The sequence below is a fragment of the Pleurodeles waltl genome, chromosome 7 (genome assembly GCF_031143425.1).
Source record: "Pleurodeles waltl isolate 20211129_DDA chromosome 7, aPleWal1.hap1.20221129, whole genome shotgun sequence".
Classification (NCBI taxonomy): Eukaryota; Metazoa; Chordata; class Amphibia; order Caudata; family Salamandridae; genus Pleurodeles; species Pleurodeles waltl.
Genome location: NC_090446.1, coordinates 1,068,709,807 through 1,068,733,251, shown reverse-complemented (window position 1 = coordinate 1,068,733,251; position 23,445 = coordinate 1,068,709,807). Strand labels below are relative to the sequence as shown.

The 23,445-nt window shown below is 44.1% G+C and overlaps 1 protein-coding gene across 1 annotated transcript in view; it reads right to left on the bottom strand.

The window, feature by feature from the left end:
• Positions 1 to 4,956: 4,956 nt before the first annotated feature.
• Positions 4,957 to 23,445, bottom strand: part of TRIM25 (tripartite motif containing 25) — a 366,254-nt gene continuing 347,765 nt past the window's right edge. The window contains exon 9 of the mRNA XM_069200011.1: positions 4,957 to 6,457. Within this exon, the coding sequence (XP_069056112.1) occupies positions 5,928 to 6,457 (530 nt within the window). The 3' untranslated portion in view covers positions 4,957 to 5,927. The remainder of the gene's footprint in view (positions 6,458 to 23,445) is intronic.

The window sequence follows — 23,445 nt, the reverse complement described above, 5'->3', positions numbered from 1 at the left end:
CCCACTTGCCCACCTAGCAGTGCCTATGTCATGCCAATCTGTTCACCACTTTTTATTTTTCTTCCTACTTTCAGAGGATTATTTTATACAGCATTCTGTTATTCATGTCATTTGACTGAAGTGGTATCTTAACCCACAATGTCTCTAAAATCCGCAATTACTCATTCTGGGTGTTGCATAAAATGCTACACAGATAATGTCTTTAATGATTTCAACAGAAAATGCTTAATAAATAATAAAATTAATATCCTGCTGGCAAAACTGAAGGAAATCAAACATTTTCCAATTTCATGTAATTACCAGATTTTCTTTAACTGACTCTCTGAGAAGTCCTCTAACTTTTGTGGGAAAAAATATCAATGGAAATTAATATTTTGCTGCTGTACAAAAAAAAGGCCAGCAAAGATTCAATATGTAAGCCTTTATCCAGCAAAATAGACGCAAATAAAAAGTCTGCAAATGTACTTTTCACTGATTTATGTTCAGCACAATGTTTCACAATCTGTGGGATTTTCCCCAGTCAAAACTATTTTAATTGCACTTTTTCATGCATAAAAGCCCATATTCACAAATTCAGTGATCCCTTCAATGTTTTATCTATGATTTTTTAAATATGCAGAAGTCCCGTAATATTGGACACCTCCAGTTAGAGCCGCCTCAGGACAGAATACACTGAAGGACAAAAACACGTTTTTAGTCACTTAAAGGGTAATAAAGTATAAACCTGTACTTGGTAAACACTGCTTTAAATCTCCTTAGAAATTGCCTAAGGATGTCACGATTCTTAGTGTCACATTTCTACAAAGTACAAATAAATCTTTGAATTCCCCCTTGTACTGTTCTAAAAATGGAAAATGATGCTCCAAACACAAACGTGTAAAACTCATCAGTTGACACTTTTGTTTAACAAACATTACACAGACATAAGAAGTAGACCGATCACTGAAATTACGGACGAATTTGCATTGGCTGAAAAATATCCACATTGCCTCCTATACTGAGCAAAGTATACCATTTGCAGACAAAATTATATAACCAGTCCCAATGTCTTATCAACAGAATTGGAAAAGAATCTTCAGTGGGCTAATAATGGATTATCTTTGGTCCAAATGCTTCCAAAACAACCAGTCTTCCAACGTACCCTAAGGACTCCTTCCATCACCCTAAGAAATAATTGTTTTCGTCTTTTTCAACAGCGAATTAGATGAATTATATCAATTAGTTACTGCCATTTGGCAAACGTGTTTATCAGCAATCTCAGGTAGTAATCTGCAATGAGCAATAATAGCATTAAACATGCATTACATGACCAACTGCAGAGGGCAAGTGATATGTCTACTAAGTCTTGTGTATAAAGCTACAGTGAGCAACAAATACCCTGAGTCAAACAGTGGCAGAATTCAGCTGTGGCCATACACTTCCCTCACCAACCTTTGATAGTGTAGTACTCTGCAACAGGCAAACTAATTCCTCATTCGCTCAGTGTGCTCTGCAATAAGTAAAAAAAGAAATAGCCATTCTCAAAAGCAATTCTGCAGAATTAGCTCTGAGGAAGATTCAAATCATTCTATAGCAGAATGACATGTTTATCATCACTGTGTTAATCAAGAAATGGCATTGGTCAGACAGGTAAGGCATCATTATTATCAGAATAAACTTCTTTAACAAATCATGATCTGAATTAAACTCTTTCCATCAACATCTTCTTCAGTGAAAACATCTTATTCTGACAGCTCATCAACAACTGCAAACATGTTTCTCCTTTTTACGTCCAATCCATCCCCTCCTGTAGAATCCCATAGGGGTCATCCTTCACATACTCAACATCCTCAAAGCTACTTCCTATGAAGGTGAGGTCTTACCCTCGTCCTTCATCAAAGCTCACTCTGGGGGAAAATTCTCACCCCCAAGCCTCATGGTGAACCCGTTCCTCACTCAAGGCGGCTTCCCAGAAGCTCTCAATGTAGGCCAGAAGCTCCCACTTATAAAGAAACTTACAGGAGGCCTGATGACCTTGCCCACTACCAGCCCACTACTCACCTACTCTTCACAGGTAAGATCACTGAAAAAGCAGTCTATGCTCAACTCCAAAATCACATCAATGCTAACCATCTCCTGCTATCGATCTGGCTTCAGACAATGCTGCAGCACAGAGACTACTAGTTTATAATTGTAGAACCCCTCTTCCTGGCCACAGATGAGAAGGATGCCTGCCTCCTGATATTTCTGGACCTCTCAGCTGCCTTTGACAAAGTCTCCCATCCAACCTGTGCCCTTGAGTTCTGAATGGGATTCAGTGGCAATGTCCTTCACTAGTTCTCTTCCTACTTTACAAATGAACACCAGTTTGTTCAGATGGGTACCTCCAAGTCCCAAAAGATCTCTGTCACAAACTGAATTCCTCTGGGATCAATACTGCCCTGTCGTCTTCAACCACTACATGGAGCATCTTGGGGCTCTGCTCACAGGTAAGGGCATTAAGATTCAGCAATATGCCCAGGATACAGAACTCACCTCTGCTCCAGACATCCAACACTGCCTGCACCTCATGAAGACCTGGATGTCCAGCGCCTACCTGAAGCTCAACCCAAGCAAGACAAAAATTCATGTTATTTGCAAAGAATGACAAGCAAGAAATAGTACAAACCTAGCTCAAGGACATTAACCTTCAACTTTCACTGAATGCTATATCAGTTTGATTAACTTTAGACACCAACCTTACCCGCAAGGAACTTATTGCCAAGCAACAAAAAAATGGCTTGGGCTCAATTCTCTCTTCTTAAGAAAGTAAAGCTGTTTCCTGTAGAAAGCATTGTCAGGGTTGCTGTTCAAACTCTCACACTCATGCATCAGGATGGTAGTAACGCCCTGCTCCATGGCCTCCCAAACTCCACAGTGGCACACTGTAAGGGCATCTTACACACTGCTGCATGTCTCACTGGCTCCCCTTGCCAGCCCGCAACAGCTTCAAAACCAACTGCATCATTTACGAAGCAATAATGACCATTCTTGCTGACCACCGTACCATCTCTAGTGGCTCTCTGTAGACCCACAGCCAGTCGATAGTCAGGCTGGAGACTGTGACGTGTAAAAAAGAAATAAACACAAGGAAGCAAGTTTTTTCCATCAGTGCTCTCAGGATCTGAAACAACATGCCCATATCTTTAAGAACTGTCCCAATACTGCTTCAATTTAGGAAATACTGTACTCTGATGCCTTCCTGGCTAGGTTTGTGTTATACCACAATTAACTGAATGCTCTGGGTCATTTTCTCTGGAAAATTCTACAATGAACAAATAATGCCCTGAAAACTCTCTGGGGTAATTCTACAATGCGAAAGAATGTTCTGAATCAAAATGTGGGATATTTCGTTAATGATCAAAGAATGCTCTAAATAGCCATCTGTGATGCTTATTAGAACAAACAAGTAATGCTCAGAATAACCATGTGGGGTAATTCTATAATAGGCCAAGAATTTTCCAAATCACCATGTGTGGTGAATTCTACCCTGAACAAGAAACCTTTGTAGAATAATTGTGAATGAGCAAAGAATGCTCTAAAGTATTGTCTGGTATTATTCTACAATCGGCAAAGAATGCTATGAACCATCCTCTGGAAAAAACCTACAATATGAAACACATGTTCTGAACTACAGAAATAATCCTATAATGCGCTATTTTAAAATAACCAAAGAATATTGTCCAGTAACCTCCAGCCTTGAATATTGTTCTGCAAAAGCTAGGAACACTCCTTCTCATCGTCGTATATAATTTTACAAAGAGGAACAAAGGATCCTCACCACCTCCAAACAGAGCTCTTCATTGGCCAAAACAGAAACACGTTCAATGATAATTTTGCTCTGGGGTAATGATAAAAATGGACAACAGAAATTTCTTAGACTAACCATTGACAGACCTGAGGATTAGACAAATTATGCTCTAAATAGTCCTGGGAAGAAGCTATGAAGAAAGTGAATATTCATAACTAAATTCCAATCATGCATAAGTAAACATTCACAGTTAACAAATTCTTCTGTTTACTACCATCATTTTACTTCTGAAACGGCCAGAGTCCTAACTACCATAATAAAGTATAATTTTGTAATAAAGATGAATAAATGTAATTATCCTATTAACGCATTTTGTCATAAAAAATACATGCACTTCACATTCAAGTACAATTCTGTAAAATACACATTACTCCAGTCCCCTCATCTGAACAAAAGGTTGTCAAAAAAGTTCCTAAGCCATAGTTGAAATAATCTAAATTTCTTAAAATGGAGTCCATGGATTGGGAGTCCCAGGATTCCAATAATGGTTCAATGGGGGTCCCAGAGTCCAGTAAGGATTAAATGAGAGTCCACAGCAGTGGCAGCTCCTCCAGTTGGGCGGAGGAGCGCTGCCCCCCTTCCAGCAGCAGAAGCTGCAAACCTTTCACAAGGAAGGGACAGTAAACATAGTTTATTGTCCCTTCCTTGTGAAAGGGGCGGGGCCATGGGGTGACGAGCAGTGAAGGGAGTGCCCTGTGCACTTCCCTCACTGCACATGTATGTTTGGCCAGCAGTCTCCGGACGGCCATACATACATGCACAGTAGGCTGCCTCCAGCCCGGCAACACTGTTGCTGGGCTGGAGAGAGCCTGCACAGGCTCCCAGTCTGCCTGGGAGAGCCCTAGCTGAGCACTCCCTGCCAAACTTGACGCTGCTCTGTGCAGTGTCAGGACTGGCCGCAGGGCAGGCTGGGTGCCTGTGCCTGCGTGCAGCGTCAACGTGGGAGAGCGGAGCGGTGCAGAGGTAAGTTTATTTTTTTATTTTTAATTTAAGTTCTCTTACCCCCACCCCCGCGCGCTACCCCGCTCCACCCCCTGTAGCCCTGGCGAGCCGCGACTGGTCCACAAAAGATAAAAAGGATAAGAACCAGTGCCTAAGAATTCATGTTACTAAAACCAAGGTGAGCATTTCACAATTTCTAAAGCAGAGCATTTAATGAGTTTAGGGAAGCAAGAAAAAAACATTTGAACATAATTTGTTTTTATACAGCATCGCATTATAAGCTTAGGACCTCTCCATCATTTACAAATGAGAGTATTTAATCATTACAAATATTTATTCTTTTAGTTAAAAAAGGAATGAACAGAGCCAAGCTTTGGGTGGCACCTACACCATATCCATTATGAATAATCTACATATTTAGCAAATGTATGGCCTCCTAGCATTGTAAAGGACGGGTGCGTCTGTTACCCAACTAAATTGTTCTTATTTTAGAAACTCCAATGACCTGATGAAGTGACTGGAATTGCCCATGTCCTATGACATGAAGAGTGTGCACAGATCTCTGCAGGGAGCACTAGGCATGCTGAGGTACCTTCGGTACAGGAAATGCAAACGATATTAATGTGTATATGGGATGGTTCTCTAACACAAATACTTTAGTAATTGCTGAATCTTCAGCCTCTGTACACATTTAGGCTGAATATAAAAGAACCATTTTTTATTTAAGAAATCCTTTTACAAAGGTGAAAATTGTGTTCACTGATGAGCAGGAGGAACACATAGGTAATCTTTTTCACTTTTGAAGAGCTCTAATATTGACTTTTGAGTTCAAATTTATATGACCATTATCACAAGGAAACTAACATTTCACAAGGCCAAGTTTCCTCCAGATATCGAACACTGTTAAAAAAAACTTGGCAAAAGACCATTGATATACAGATAATATGTATTTGAAATGCAGCTTCACATGATTCCCATGACTCACAAGAGGAGGATTCATTTTAGTTCAGACAAGGTATTTTCAGGTATCGATGCATGTCTGATGTCCCTAGAAGAAACACAGGATTGCTCTACAAGTATACTGGATAGACATTTAACAGCTACCAATAACGAATTTTGATAAATCTTTCTTACTTGTTTAATTACACATCCATAACTATTTTAGTGGGCACAATGCTAAAGTGGTGTTACTGGAAAACACCCAGAAAGCAGGATATACCGCTTCACTGAACTGGGCATGGAAATTATGCAAGAGGATGGTTTTGCTAGCATGAGAGAAAAAAGATAGTTGACCGCTGTCACAGTTAAGAAGTACACCAACTCTGTCGGGACTGGTATTGAGAAGTATTTGTTCCACATCATTATGCCATGCTGAAAGTCTGGCATTAAACCACTCAATGCACCAAGACACTTTATTTCTTCCTAGGCGGCTATCGGTACCTCTCCGGTCGATACTTTTATAAGAGACACCAATCCCACAAAAATTACTGCTCTTTATTTCGACTTCCCAGTAATGGATGCCTCTAGAGAAACCTTGATAGCCCAATACTTGAGAACATTGGGTGAAACGCTGAGGATTCTCACTGTAGCACTGGGGAGTATCAGAAACAGACATTTTTGTATTTCTTTCCGTCAGGACTATCCTTTTGTGTGCGGTGTTAAAATCCAGCGAGATTTTCTCTGCATCTATGGAGACAGAACAAAATGGGTATATCTTAAATGTGTCCAGCAGCTAAAACGTTCAAGGCATACTTTAAAGAAGAATACTGATGTTGTTTTCTATTGATAGATACTTATCTGATGCAGGATTATCAAACAGACCTAGCAGGCAAAGGAGTGGCTTCAGAACATTTTGAAAACCACCAAAAGATAGTGGAGGGACGGTTATTTGTAAAATAATTTCTTTACTATGAAAAAGACCTGAGAGTATCAACATGCTGTATATGTCACATTTCACATTGTAAATATATACTCTGTAAAGGAAGAAGCCCACTAAAAACAACAAAACTTACTACCGCAGCTATGTGTAAATGTACACTTTTACCATTTCTGAGTGTGAATTCATAACTTAGGGCCTCATTAAGACTCTGGCGGTCCTAGGCCACAGGCTTAGGTAGTGCCGGGGTCCCCCTGCCCAGCACTCTCGAAATGCGCACGGTCTTCTGTACGGGAAGTGCACATTTCGAGGGTGCTGGTGCCCCCTGTGTGCAGCAGCTTTGCAGCTGGTTCTATTATGAGTCACCGACAATGCTGCCACACCTTTGTCTTTAGTCTCCCCGTCAGCCCAGTGGGAAAGTTGTGATTTGGCCAGCGGAGAGGACACCAGTATGGCGGCAGCCACCCTGTTGGGAGTTCCCCATCGCATGCTGGAGCCTCCTATGACAGGATATACAAGTGTAAAGTTACTACTAGTAACTTTTCACATGTAGGTGGAGATCTCTGCCACCGAGGAGGCAATCTCTCTAAGAGAAATTATAGGCAAAAATATTAACCTTTAACAAAATTATGAAAATATTTTACAACAAAAGAGATATGTAAAATAATATATAGTACTACATATTTTATTAGTTCTATAATAATAACATGTTACAGCACATTAAGTAATCTAATAAATGAATATACAATAATTATTTACATTTTTAAATTTATAAATTATTTTTCTTAAAGAATAAATAAAAATAATTCAACCAGTAACATTTTTATCTGATATAACATGTACTAAACTTTGTTAAAAAGGTATGTGATGAATTAAGTTAAACGATTTTCATTTGTTTTATCTACGTTTCATTTCTTTTTTATTTTATATTGGGCTCAGACTACTTGTTCCTCCCAACAGCCCATCACCAAATTGTTGTAGCTGGGGGTGAAGCTATGAGTACTTGCCGGGGTGAAAAGAAACTGCAATGCAAGTGAGGTATTTTTAAAAGAATAGGAGTCGATGATTCAACGGTTTCTACAAACTGGTTATCACGTTCATGCACTGGTTTGCCAAGCAAAAAGTCGTAATTAAAGACAGAGAATAACTTATCCATCCTACTTTTGTATGTAGTACTTCTAATGATAAATCAACACTGATTTCTATGTATAACATTTGCATATTGTCTGTTCACCCAATACATATGGGAGGGAGATTAGCAGTAATGCCAGTATAACATACAGAAAGAACTCCTCTCTCAGCGACAGACATAATAAAAATTAAATCAAATGTAAGGTCTGTAAGAACAGTCAAAATGTGAATATATACCTGTCAACACACTCTTCCAAAGAAATAGAGATTAAACAACATCTCACATGTAACTCTGACTGCTCTGTTTAAGTACTAAGGGCCAGATGTACAAACGCCTTTTGCATTCCTTAACAGAATCGCAATTTCGGCCTGTTAAGAAATGCAAACCAGCCTTTTCCTATGTACAAAGGCCCTAGGGAATCGCCAAATGCGATTTCTACCCTGTGGAAATCGCATTTTGCAATTCTCTAAATAGGAAATCGCAAATAGAGAGTTACTATTAGTGATCACTTGGCACATGTACAAAGCATGATGCAAAATCAGCATTTGGGAAAAGCAATTTCCATCGTCAAGCATTATACTGAACGGAGCAAATTAGGCCTCAAATTAGCCCATAAACTAGAGTAGCGAGATGTCCCTGATTTTCCTAGTAATCCTGATGTTCACTGGACTGTCCCGGCATCCTGACACTTCTCTTAATTTTAAATACACATCCCCGTTTTTGGGGCAAGGGCCAACTCTTCCTGCAAAGGAGATTTGAAAGGTTTATGATCATGTTGATCTGTCAAGGGGGGAGGAGGGTCCAGAAAAAGGCGAGTCTCAAAGTGCATGTTCCAATGCAATTTTCAATAAGAACATTAGACAGAATTACAGCCAAAATAGCTGAATGGAATTACACGAAAATTGACAAACAGCTAGATCCAGAAAGCAAGATTTTGGTGATTTGGTGTAATATACTCAGTATTCTTAGAAATTAAGGTTAAAAGACATGGTATAAGTCACCCACAGAGGATTCAAGGGGTCAACGGATTCAAGATCTGACTGGATGCCACCACATCAACAAAGTAACACAAAACATACACGAGGCAGGGCAGGGATGCCTGCCCAGATCAACAAGACCTGTTGGGGGGAGGGGTCCCAAGTGGGCTAAAAGCAATGTTTTTATCAGTGCCACAGATTCAATGAGGATCCCTGCAACTGATAAATAAACAAAAGGCAGGCGCCATTCTTTTTAAAAATAAGCCTTCATGGGCATGCCAAGGCCAGGTAGGGTTGCAGTGTTTTTATTTTTAGTGGAGTGTTGCGTGGGGTGCATCTTCCCGAGCTTTTGTAAAGGGCCCGGGAACCCCATCCCTTGAAGTCAATTGAATAATTATTGGGTGGGTGATGTGCAGCCACACTCCCAGAGCCTCTTGAAAGCCCCGTGGACCCCATGCCCCAGAGCCTGTATATTATTTAGTGGTAGGGGCAAGACTTTTTAGCCTCTGGTTGCCCCATCCATCAGGGCCAAAGTGTTTTTTATTGGCCCTTCCTGGGGCCAATGAAAGGTCCAAGGGATCACATCAGCTGGGCTGATTTTTTAATTCACTGGAGGGGCGTGCAGATCCCCTTCCCAAGCCTCACTGAGGCCCCGGAGACCCCATCCTCCAGGTCCATTTTCTTATTTTTTCTTTTTTTTTTTGCAGAGGGGGTGTCGGGCTTCCCTACTTAAGCATAGTTCTTGGGACCGCCTGCCTGGGAGCCTGATTCTAGTAGTGTCCTGGGGACACTATCCCCTGGAACTTTGCTGTCCCTGTCTGGGAGAGAGCAGGCATTCCCTGCATGCTCTCTCCTGGGCTCCCACCTCCTATGGCACCCAATATTCAACAAATGTGAGGGAGCTCTAGGTGGGCACCAGGGCATCCAAAAACATACTTAAAAAAAAGGAATACTAAATGAGCATTAAATTTAATACTCACAGCTGCAAAGAGTGGCCCATAATACCTTGCAAGGGCTTTTTTATATATATTTTTTGGATCTTGGTGGTACCCCTAGAAGGGAAAGGGGCACTACCAAGCATTTTTTTAAAAAAATGTTATGTGGGGATGAAGGGAGTGCAGCATACCCCCACAACATCAAAAAAACACAGTGTCTCCTGGATCATTGAATCCATGACCTCAAGGAAAGCTTACCATATTAGTTTAAAGCAATATGAGCTGGAGCTGTATGCTCTACAACCGGAGTGCAGGGACTCACTCTGGTGAGCCTATGGCTGCATTTTTGTGGCTTAAAAGTTTTTAAAAGAAAGACTCAAGCAAATGTTGATTTTTTTAATAAGACTTTATTAAAAAAATGATAATCAATTTTATTAAACATTCCAATGTGTGAAAATATACATTTGATTATAATTACTGGTGACTTTTTGACAAAGACAATAGTTGTGCTTTATTTATGGTGGTGTTCTGACTCCTTGATAAAGCCAATAGCTCCGCTTATTATGTTTTGGTGTTCTGACCCTTTGACAAAGTTAGTAGGTCCGAGGCACCCATTATATTGTTACTACACATACTCAGCTGAGCATGCCTGCACGTAGTGGGAGCAGGGCCTGGCCAGAGGCCAGGCCTTGCACCCAACTGCACAACATCCACTACTGAAGGTCATGCACTGCGGGGAGTAGGGTGGCCGTGAGGGCTGGGCACAGAGCTTGGACGCAGGCCAGACCCTGTGACCAGCTGTGAACTGCAGGGCAGGGCGCCCAACCCCATGAGTTGGGCACCAGAGTAGGGTTGGAAGCAGGGCCCGGACGCCGGTTAAGCCCTGTTCCCAACCCCACACACGGTGATGGACATTTTACTTTATGTTAAAAAACATACAAATCCACAAAATCAAAGTTTAAGGTGATGGTATAATAAGTGTTAGACCTGGCCCTTTTTGCAGGGTCCCCTCCAGATTTTTGCCTTCTGTTGCTGAACCCGTTTTTGTTGGCATTAGGACTCTGTGTACTTTTTGCCTGCTAACCAGTGGTAACGTGCTTGTGCTCTCTTCCTAACAAATGGTATAATTGACATATTTCTCAAGGAATATGTTACTTACCCAGTAAGCATCTGTTTGTGGCAAGTAGTGCAGTAGATTCACATGCTGTTTACTCCTGTCATCTAGTGTGGGGCCCAGAGTGTTGCAAGTTGTTTTTCTTTGAAGAAGCACTTTCAAGTCATAGGATCAAGTGACTCCTCTTTCTCAGTGATACTGCATATGGGCATTGACTCCTTTGTTAGATTGTTTTTCCACAGGCAGGTGAGAAAAGGAGTATAGAGGAAGTATAAAGAAAGAGGTGTCAATGAGAATGTAAATACATATGTACAAGTATATACAAACATAAAGAAACCAAAACGGCGACAGGCGTCCGGGGTGGAGGGAGGGCACATGTGAATCTGCAGCATTGCATGCCAAAAAACTGATGCTTACTAGGTAACATTTTCCGTTCTATGGCATGTGCGGCTGTAGCTACACATGCTCTGCATAGACTGTAAAGCAGTCTCTCCATATAAGCAGTGGATAGCCTGAGGGAGTTGCAGTTGACTGGAAAAGTGTACGTAGCACCCCTTGACCTACACTGGCTTGCTGACGTGCTAGTACATCCACACAGTAATGCTTTGTAAATGTATGTGGTGTAGACCATGTAGCTGCCTTACAAATGTTAGCTATAGGCGTGTTTCCAAGGAAAGCCAAAGTGGCTCCTTTTTTCCTAGTGGAATGTTCTTTAGGAGTAACAGGTAACTGTCTCTTTGCTTTGGCATAGCAAGTTTGTATACACTTTACTATCCATCTTATTATGCTGTTTTTGGATATTGGACTGCCCTTGTGAGGTAGTGAAAAAGCTACAAAGAGCTGTTTAATTTTCCTAAATTGTTTGGTTCTTTCAATGTAAAACATAAGTGCTCATTTAACATCTAGAGTGTGGAGAGCTCATTCTGCAGAATCAGGCTGCGGAAAGAAGACTGGTAGCTCGATGGATTGGTTGATATGAAATTGGGAAAACACTTTATGAAGGAACTTCAGGTTTGTGCGAAGGACCACCTTGTCTCTATGAATTCCAAAGAAAGGTTCTTCCAAGGTTAGCACCTGGAGCTCACTAACACATCTGAGTGATGTGACAGCGACTAAGAATGCCACTTTCCAAGAAAGATACTGAAGACTGCATGAATGAAGTGTCTCAAAAGGAGGGCCCATGAGCCTGGTAAGCAAAATATTGAGGTTCCAGGATGGTGCAGGAGGAACGCTGGGTGGAATAGCCTTTTTGAGGCCTTCCATGACAGCTATGATGACTGGGATTCTGAACAAGGAAGTATGTTGTTTGTTCTGCAGATATGCAGCTACAGCTGCAAGATGTAAGTAAATGAAAGTGTAAGCTAAATCTGTTTAGTTAAGTGGAGAAAATAACAAACAATGTCATGGACAGTAGCTTTAATGGAATTAATGTGTTTGGGTTGGCAGTAGCATACAAAATGTTTCTATTTTGCAGCATAAAATGCTTTGGTTGTGGGACTACAAGCTTTCCTGAGAATGTCCAAACATTCCGCAGGTAATCCTAAGTAACAAAACTCTATGACTTTAAGAGCCATATCGCAAGGTTGAAAGACTTGGGGTCTGGATGTCTAATCTTTTCTTGACTTTGAATGAGAAGGTCCGGCCTGCTGGGGAACTATTGAGAGGTCCAGAAGTGTGGTGAACCACGGCTGATGCGCCCAAGTGGGAGCTACAAGAATCATGGTGCGAGATGTCTGCCTGATCTTCCGAATCAGAAATTGACTGAGAGGGAGAGGTGGAAAAGCATAAGCGAGTATCTCTGACCAGTTCATCCATACAGTGTTGCCTTTGGATGGAGGGGGTTCATACCTGGAGGTGAAGTTTGAGCATTTTGCATTTTCTGCTGGGTCTATCTGAGGAGTTCCCCACTTTATAAAACATTTTCGAAGGACCTGCAGGTGGAGTTCCCATTCGTGGACTTGTTGCTGAGTCCTGCTGAACAGGTCTGCCAAGTCGCTGTCTGTTCCTAGGAGATACTCTGCCACCAGGTGAATGCAGTGGGGGAAAGCACATTTCCATATTGTCTGATAGTTGTGACAGTTGAGATGTCTGTGTCCCCCCTTGTTTCTGTAGATAATACAAGGATGTTATGTCATCCGTGCGGACTAAGGCAAATTTGTGAGACAGGTGATGAAGAAATGCTTTCAGGGCTAGAAATATTGCCTGAAGCTCTAGGCAACTGATATGTAGGGATTGGTGTCTGAGATCTAAAAGGCCCTGTAATGTGAGGTCTTGAAGGGGAGTGCCCCACCTCGTCAGTGTTGCATCTGTGGTCAGAATGACCTAAGGAACAGGATCCAGAAAAGGCTGCCCTTTCAACAGGATGGTGGTGTTCCTCCATTGCAGAGAGAGGCGAGTATGGCAATCTAACAACACTAGATCTTCCTGGTGACCCTGTGAGATGGTATCACTAACGAGACAGACACTACTGTAGGGGGCGCATGCGAAGTCTGGCATGAGGGACGATGGCAGTGCAGGAGGCCATCATCCCGAACAGGCACATGATGTCCTGACTGTGGATGTTCAATTCTCTTGAAAATGACGGAGAAGAGACTGAAAACTGAGAACCTGAGCCGGAATGGAGTATGCTAGCCTCAACACTGCATTGAGAATAGCTCCAAAATAGGTCGGTATCTGAAGAGGTTGGAGATGGGATTTGACAAAGTTGATTGTGACTCCCTGCATGTGAATCAGGTCCAATGTCATTGAGTGTGATATTGGCACTGTGGTCGTGTGCTGGCTCTGATGAGCCTGTTGTCTAGGTAAGGGAACACATGTAAGTTTTGTCTTCGGAGGTTTGCGGTGGTTACTGCTAAGCACTTTGTGAAGACTCTGGGAATAGCTGTGACTCCGAAAGGACATTGAACTAGCAATGCTTTTCTGCAGCCACAAATATTAGGTATTTTCGGTGTGCACAGTGGATGGGAATGTGGAAGAAGGTGTCCTTTAGATCAAGGCTATAAGGCCGTCCTAAAGTCGCCTTGTTGTAGAAGTAGAATAAAGTCTTAAAGTGTAATCATATGAAAGTGTTCTGAGAGAATGTAGTTGCTTAATGATCTGAGGTCCAGAATAGGCCTGAGAGAGACATCTTCTTAGGAAATGAGGAAGTATAGGGAGTATACCCCTGATCCCTAGTTTTGTAAGGGAACAGGCTCAATGATCCCTTTGAGAAGAAGGAATTTGAACCTCTTTCTTGAGAAGGGTGAGGTGCTCGTGGGATAGCCTGTGAGAGTGAGGGGGAATGTTTGGAGGAGTGGTAATGAACTCCAGACAATAACCATGTTGGATAATGGAAAGTACCTATTGGTCTGTGGTGTTATTGACCCATTCTGGATGAAAATTTTAAAGTAGTCCCCAGACATGTGTGGAGAGGGCTGGCGAAAGACGGAGGTAGTCACTACTTTGCAGTGGAGACAGAGCCTCAGGAGGCGGTGCTCTTACCTCCACCCTTGTTGTTATTGCCTCTGTAGGATATAATAGGAGGGTTTAGGCTGTCTGAGTTGGGAGGTACACTCTTCTGAGGTTGTGGATCTGTAATCACCTCTGAAGCTGGGGCGACAAAATGTGCCCCTTTTTGTGAGGGGCTGTAGAGCACCCATTCTGTGTCAGTGTCTTTTTTCAGCTTCTCAAGGGTAGAATCCACTTGAGAGCCAAAAAGATGCTGCTTATCAAGGGCATGTTAAGCACCGCTTGCTAAACCTATGGTTTAAACCCAGAGCACTGAAGTCATGCATACCTCCTGGTACTAATGCCGCATGCAGGTGTAGCTGCGGAGTCTAGGACACAGCATACGGAGTTATTAGTAATGGTTTGCTCCTCAACAACAGCTTGCTGCCCTCTTTTCCAGTGCTCTTCTGAGAGAAATTGGAGGAGCTCCTCCGTTTTCACCCTGTGAGCCCGGTCATGGCTGGCTAGTAAGGCCTGTGAACTGGTGATACACCAATGGTTGGCTGCCTATGAAGTCTCCCTTTCGCCGCCAGCATCTAACTTTTTACTCCCGTTGTCAGGAGAAGAGTCTCTCAGTGTCCTGCTTATTGACAGGTTTCCGTGCAGTGGTAGCTACTACAGAGTCTGGAGGGACCTGTGACCTAATGTATTATGGATCCGAGGGAGCAGGCTTATATCTTTATCTGCTCTAGGGGGTGATAACCCTAGAGCTGACGGGCTTTCGGAAGCTTTTGTCAGCGTGATGAAGCATGCCAGGGTTGAATAGGGAGACTCTGGATATCCCTATGGGTAAATGTAAAGGTATTGAAAAGGAAGATCTGTGTATGTATGCAGGACTGGTAAATTGAATGTTACTAGTGGGCCTGCAGCACTTGTTGTGTCACCTATTTAAGAAGCCCTGAAAACCTGTCTCAGACCTGCCATTGCAGCCTGTGTGACTTGCCAAAATAATTCTTTTGCCAGGTCTAAATGGTCCTTTTTAATGCATATAAGCCACCACTAGGCTAAGCCCTAAATTGCCCACAGGGCAGGGTGTAATGTATTTAAAACGTAGGATACATAGTTTTAAGTTTTACATGGCAAGCTCTACCTCTCCCATAGGATAACATTTGAGTTACCTTATTACATTTAATAAGGATATCTTCCAGCTGGGAACAGGTGAACAATTCATGTTTGGTATCTTTGGAATTGAAATGGAAAATCTTATTTTGTGGTGAAATAGGATTATGAATTACAATCTTGAAAATGCAACTTTTAGAAAATTGTCATTTTCCTGTCTTACCCATTTATTGCCTGCAACCTGTCTCTGGGTGACCTGCCCGTGTGTAGTTGGCAGTTAGACTTTGTGTATTCCTCCTAGAAAGCCGCACACAATAGAGAGTGTAGGTGTGCCTAGATGGGCCATCACTGGCAGGATGGGAGGGTGTAGCTGGGTACTGCCTTGCGTATAATTGACCATGTTATGCGCTACCTTCACACAAAAGACTGTGTACCCACTGTAGATAGTCAGGAACCAGGGCAGGTGAGGCAGAAAACCTGAGCACTTCGAAGGGAATCTTCTAGAAGTTAGTACCACTTCAAAGAAGGCACCAGGTATAAATACTGAGCCTCACGCACCAACTCTTCAGAATACCTCTGGACCTGTGGGAGACTGCCATCAAGAAGGACTGCTGTGCTACTGAAAGGACTGCCACTCTGCTGAATGATGCTCCTGAAAATTTGCTGCTGTGCTATGGTGATCTGCTGGACCTGCATCCTGTACACGGGCCTGCTAGAGTGATTCCAATGGCTAATCTCTTGTAACCAAGTGGTGCCATCCCAGTCCTGGACTTTGGAAGTGGACCTGAAGGTGCTCTCCCAGCCCATCTGTGGATCCAGCAGAATCAACGCATCTCCTTTGCTGCTCGTGCAACTCCGTGCAGAATTGATAGATCGCATCTGCTGCGTGTAACTTCCTGGCTTCTTCAGAACCAGTTAGTGCATTATGTATCCTTGACGCCAGACTCGGCATCAAATGCCCCCTTGTCGATAGTTTCCTCAATGACGCCGCAGGACCTCACATCACAGCCTCCCGGAACTGATGTTGCCTGATGCATCTCAGACTCGGGCCTCACATCACCTCAGCTGGGCACCCCATCATCGATGCAGAACCTTGCAATACTCTGCAGCCTGTATTTAAGGTACTCTTGTTCAGCTGGCCTAAATGGGTACCTGCAGCCAGCCCGTGCTCTACTGCGGGTGGCCTGAACTTTTGTGACTTTGTCCTAGCCAGGGCGACCAGATAACCACAGTTGGTGCTTTGTGCATTTTGGCACTATTTTCAATTAAACCTTTGAAACAGCATATCTCTGGTTTTACTAATTAGATTTTTGTCAATCTGGTCTTGTATTTATTAAAGCTTACTCTATTTTTCTAATCTGGTGTTGGATTCTTCTTTGTGTTTTCAGTGTATTACTGTTTGGTGTTTTGCACATATGCTTTAAACATTGTTTCCAAGTTAAGCCTGACTGCTCTGTGCCAAGCATACAGAGGGTAGAGCACAGGTTAATTTAGGACTTGCTTGTGATTTCAAGGTGACCAGGATTGTGCTTCCTGCTTCAGTAGGGATTCACCACGTCAACCAGTAACCTGATTTATTATAGTGTCTCTCTTCCAGGATGGCGTTATCACCCACTCATAAGCTAGGAGTTTCTGCGTAATGGGCTTGGCTGGCCTTCTCGTTTGTCGCTTTCTTTTTCAGTAGTGCCTGGGTGGTACCTATTCTGGCTGACTTGCCTCCAACATGGGAGGGCACACCGAAGTGCTGTGGAGTGTGTGTCGGTAAGACTGCAAGAACAAATGAAGGCACCATTCCAGGTCTTTCCCCTGGTATACCCGAATCAGTAGCACTTTATTCAGTGTATGCATAAAGTGCTCCTCTTCCCCGTGGGCTTGAGGCAACTGTGGTGTTGTTTTCTAGTGCCTGATTTCTACAGCCTTCATATATTCAGCAATTTCATCCCCCTGGAAAGGTGGTTCATTGATCATCTTGATTTCTATTGGCAGACCAAATGTTGTGGATACTTTCTGTAAGATGAGCTTGATCTTGGGAAAAGCAGTTGATGATGTTAGGCTCAACTACTGGATAATTGGAGTGACTGTCCACAATCACTTCCATGGTCTTGCCAACAGGGTAATGGTAAAAAATCCATGCTCAGCTTTGTCCAAGGTTCAGGACAGGGCTCTTCGATGATGATGGGTGCAGGTCTACCTGCCCCTCTTTTGACCAGGTCGTCCTTTCAGGGGGAAAAACAGTTTCAGTCTCAATCTCGCCTTGGTCTTGGCAATCCCAGGGTGCCCCTTGGGTGTGAGCTACAGTACTTTCTACCACAGAGCCTGGGGAACTATGATACATTGGCCTCTTAGCACAGGTCTGTCTGGGGTGGTGTTGAGTTCCTCTAGGACTCTCCAGATCTGTGACATTCTGTGCTTCTCCTTCAGGTCCCACACTATCATTTCATCCAGGAACTTGTTCTATTGGTGGTGAAGCATGGCTTACAAGGCCTTTTGGAGGCTGGCTTCTTCACATCCTTCCTTTCTTGAGTTCCTCTTGTGACATGACCTTGTGGCAGGATCCTTGTGCTATACTTGGGATGAACTTGTCTGTTAGAGATTTGTCTTGCATCAAATCCTCCTATTCAGCTAGTGGATGATGAAGCAGTTGATGGCTCAATGTGCTGGTGAAGAGGGACACTGAGGGCTTATAGTTCATTATCACTTTGAACCCCTAGCCATATAGATGCAGGTGGAAGTCTGAGCTTGCCCATCAGATCACTAGCGCCTCCCACTCATATTTAGGCATATTCTATTTTCATGTTTGAAAGTACTCTCCTTACTTACGCAATTGGCATCCATACTACTTCGCTATTTCCTAAACGTAATATAGCCAGCCCTATCGGGCTTTAGTCCATAATCATCTCAGAACTGCACTGTGAATTGAGCCACTGTGGCAATGTGTTGCCTTGAAAGTCCTGAAAGTAGTGCCTGCTCGATTGTCCCAGTCCTACATGGCACCAGGATGTTTTCCGACAGAGTGGCAAGGTCTGGTATAAACCTTCAGCAGTATGTGGCCATGCCCATAAAGCTTCTCACCTCCGCTGCTGTCTGGGCTGTCAGGGTGCTTTAGGTGGCTTTGGCTTGTGCAGAATCACTCAGCTATTCTTTGGAGAACACAAATCTGAAGAATTTGATGGACGATTTGAAGAATGAGCATTTACTATAGTGCAGAGGCAACCGATCGCTCCCCAATCTCAACAAGGTGGCTCAAAGTGTGGTTTAGTGTTCCTCCTGAGTGGTGGAGCAAATACAAATGCTGGCACTAATATTCAGGATGCCATCTAGCCCTGACAGTGTTTCTCAAATTACATTTTGAATTACTCTGGTGGCAGATGGTAAGCCAAAGTTAAGGTATCAGTAGCACCATAACCTTAGGCATGTGGAGAAAGTGGACAAGCCCAAGTTAGTGGTTCCCAGCGCTTAGGTCCAATTTTGAGAACAACTGGGACCCACCTGTCACCTAGGTTCTCATTATGCTAATAAGGCTGCTGAATTTGGGAGACAGGATTGTGGCTAATAAGTATAATTCCACACCACATGATGTCTGTCAGCCTAATCCAGGTTCTCCGGCTAACTAGCAGCACCTCATCTATGGCTAAGATGATTGTGGCAACTGGGCGCATGACAAGAAAGAATTCGCAGGGCAATCGGGGTCGATAAGATCCCATCCCTTTCTCTCAGTTACCACTAGGTTTCATACAGGTGAAGACAACAGAGGCAGTATATGGTTCAATAAAGGTTTATTGAAATAAATGCATCTTAGATAAAAAGGCATGCATTGAAATAACTAGGATGATAAAACGAAATAAAGGCAAAAAGGTGACTAACAGAGTAAAACACAAGAATAGTCCTACCATACTGTCACTAAGAGTGATGTATATATTTCTCCTACCTAAACTATGTCAGAGAACAGTGTAATAAGCCTAATCTGCACTTCGGGTTCCCCCACTGGGGGTACATCATCCCTCATACCTGGAGGAAGAAGCCTGTAGTCTAGAGTGGATCAGGGGTCCAGTCGTCTAGGCAGGTAGCTGCAACGAAGCGGTTAGCAATCAGTGTGCAGACGTGGTCATCTGGCTGGAATCGCCTTCTAACATGTCTGAGACAAAGGGTTGTTTTTATAATAAAACAGTTGACATTCTAAGAAATGGTCCCCAGGTATGAGGGTGTCTTTTCTGTGAATGTTGGAGACACAGCATACCACTTTTGTCGGCAACCCTACCTGACTGTGGCCTTGGAGAAAGCATGGAGTGAAATAAGTGTCCTACTAAGAACATAATGCTTTCCTAGGCGAAAGTACAATGAGATAAAGAAAATAAAACAGCACCGCAAATGTTGCTATTGCTAAAAAAATAAAGCAATGCTGAATAAAATGTAACAGGGTTAAAGTGCACAGCGGCAGGCCCAGTTAACTTAAAACAATGTGTCTAAAACATCGCTAAAATAGCTATACAACACACTGAAGTCTTCAATTATGTTGTCCATGGTTAGCACCAGGTAATGCTCTCTCTTGATACCTTTGTTGGGAAACCTCATGTTCAAACAGAGACAGATTGCTCCCGGTTGCTTGGGCTTCAATGCACCAACCATGGGCAACACCCATGGTGTTGGCCCAGAGACTTTCTCAATCACTCCCTCCTGCTACAGTTTGTGGAGCTTATCTTCCACTAGTGGCCAAAGGTGAAAAATACCAGTCCCAAAAGTTCTGTAGTATGGCACGCTATGAACATGCCTGTGCCTTCCTTGGTGATGTGAAATTTTGCGTGTTTGTTAGTTGCACATTAGGAGACCACCATCCTGATTACTCTGACCCGTGTCAGTGGGCTGCTACCACCATACACACAGAGTTTCATGACGGCTGGGAGGAGAGGGGTCAGGTCTTGAGAGCCCGAAATTGAGTTCAGTCAATAACGCCAATGAGATCCATGTGTCTATGAGGGTATGAATGGCCTGCTCAGCAACCGTTATGGTGAACATCAGAGGTGGTCTTTTCTCCCCACCCTTTTGTCTGGTATAGGGTATCATGAATACCCCATCATCTTCCCTGTCCTCCACTCCAGGGTCTCTGATTGGTATTTCCTGGTGCACCTGAGGCAGGTCTTCTAACGTGAGTTGCCCGACTGAAAGGTTTCCTCATGCTCGGGATGGCCATCTTTGGCCTGTTTTCAGCTTTAGCAGACACATGCTATGTGGGTGGGTCTGCAACACTCTGAGTAGGCCTTTCCTTGAATTGGGCATTCCTCTGGGACGCGTGCTGGTGGAGGCAGCAATTGCTGCACTGCCTCGACTTGTCTTGTTGCCATGCCATTGCCGGCATGAGCTCGTCACTTGTAGACAGAATTGATCACTTTCCGGTTTACCTTGGTTTGGGTGAAGCGGGCCCCTTCACCAGTGCCAACTCCACCCCATCCTCCTGGCTACTGGAAAGTTTGTGTGATCGAGCAAGGACAAGGATGTTCTCTAGCTTTACTCCAAGCTGCCAAAGAATTAGGTGTCTAAGGACCGATGAGTGACATCCCTGTTACAACCTGGGGCCTCATCTGGCACGCAAGCCTCACATGAAACCCGCCAAAGGTTTCATCATCTTGTTGGAAGGCCTGGTGGAGTTTGAAACATTTAAATTTGGAGATGAGTAGAATATATAAATGGGCACTTAGAGCCTCCACTGCTGCTTTGTAGTCATTGTCTCTAACTGGTTGGTCGGCAAACCACTTGTAAATCTTCTCACCCCATAGTGTAGTAGTAAGGACTGTTTTACAGTGTCATCCATCTCACGGGTGGCAAGGAAGTAATTGTTCTGTCGTCTGACCCAAACTTTTTATCTCAGTGCAGCTGTTGCTGGATCCAGCAACTCACTAGATGGTGGTAGTGTGGTCACAAATGTGCGAACGCTTGCCCATGCAGGTGTGCCTTGTTGCCTTAGTGGATGCTGAAAGTCATCTGCGATCTTGCTTGTTTGTATGGTGGGGCACTGCGAGTGAGTTGAGTTCGTGATCATAGCTTGGGCATTAGCTGCTGGCCTGGGATACTGCGTATCTGTGGTAATCTGCCTCCAAGTATGCCTTTCCCACTTCCTCCTGGTTTCCGGTTATCAGCTCCCTGTTTATTTGCCAGTCATGACAGAGCTACCGGCTAAGACAACTCATTTTTGTTCTCCTCTTTTTTTTAGTTTGTCTAGTGCAGTTTATGACCATGTACATTTTTTTGCTCTTCTATTGGTGTTACTGCTGTGGGTGGGAGTGGTGCAGAGCCCCAGTAATAAGTCTGGCGTCCAGAGGAGGGCCCCACCCTCCCACCACATGCTGTTGGCTAGGAAACCTGCTCTGTCTGTTGTTGATGATTAGCTAGCAGCAGAGGGCACTGCCAGACAGGCTCCAGACTTCAGTCAGTGTGCACTGGTGCTTAGCTGGGGGCACATCACCTCACCTTTTTCTCTGGTTGGTTTGAGGACCTACTCGGGACCACAGTTGCAGGCAGGTATTTGAGTGCAATGCACCGCTTCCTGATCTGGGAGATGAGAGCAGGCCAGTGGTGGGCCAGCTGCAAGTGACCGGAGCACATGGGCCATAAATGCCTCTGGCCGACCCTGTGCCGTCAGGCATCTTTCCCACATGTGTGCTTACTTGCATGGGTATGCACACTGGCCTCACCACTGGTGTAAAGGTCAACTGCCACTGGGCTCCAGGTAGGCCTAAGCATCGGGCGGCCACAATGTAAAACCACATCCACCCACAGGGATTGGAATATATAAGAGCGGTCCACATTCCTTTTACTTATCCCCTCAGCCAGGCCAAGCCTAGAGGGTGGTCCACTATAATTACGTCTTATGTAAGGTAAATGCGGTATAACTATGTAATAGCATGGAGGCAGGGCTTCTAAATGAACCAAAGCAGTTATATGTACTAAAATGTAAATGATTCAACAGCTCAACTGAAAGTGACCGTCAACTGAAGCAGGAAAATAGACTTGTATGTCCCTTATTCTGGATGCTGTCTGTAATATAAATTAGCCATAAGGAAAGAAAGAAGGTAAAGAAAACATCCGAAAACGATAGTGAATGCAAAGAAGCACTTACTGACTTAAAGGTGTGAGCAAAAAATGCATATAGATGGAAAAATGGAGTAAAAAAACAATTTTCGAAAGACCGCTGAGGTTCCGCCGGGCCAAAGACCACCAGTGTTGGCGGTCTTCTGCCAACCATATTATGACTGCTGGCAGCCCTCTGCCCTTTTTTGGACGGAGAGCCACCAGCAGCCATACTGGAGGTCGGCAGTGAAGTGGAGGCTGCTCAACCGTCACCGCCACGTCATCAGAACACTGCCCACTGTAATACGACTCAGTATTCGGCATGGCGGTGTTCTGGTGACGGGGGTGCTGGCGGCGGAGCAGCCTCCATGGACCCCGTTCCCTCTCAGAGGATCACAGGAAAAGGTACGGTGATCGTCCGTTAGGGCAGGGGGGTGGGGGGGTGTTGTGTGTGAGCATGGGGGTGTGCGTGTGAGTGTGTAGAGTGGTTGTGTGAGTGCGTGTATGCATGCGGGGTGTAATGTGTGTGGTGGAAATGAAACTAGTATGTATGTGTGCATGTAAGTGCATGTGTATGTGTGGTGTGAGCGTGCGTGTGCGTGTAGGGGAGTGTGGGGGGCATGTGTGGGGGGTCTTTGGGGGCGGGGTGGGGGGGGGTCCTACTACCAGTGGGGGGTCGTAGGGGGTCGTGGGTTTTGGGGGAGGACTCAGGGGAGGGGGAGACCCCAATCAGTGCCAGGGAACGAATTCCCTGGCACTGATGGTGCATACCACCATGGATTTCGTGGCGGTTGAAAACCCCACAAAATCCATGGCGGTATGCGGGGTCCTGATACCGCCGGCGGACTAGTGACTGCCCCTGGGCTGGAGACCGTTGTCTCCAGCCTGGCAGTCATTACCGCCGTGGCGGACGGTGTGGGACATTGGCGATTTGGCATATGCCAAACTGCCAATGTCATAATGGGGCGTTAATGACCGTCGGCCTGTTTGCGGTCTTACCGCCCTTTTTGCACCATCCGCCAGGGTCGTAATG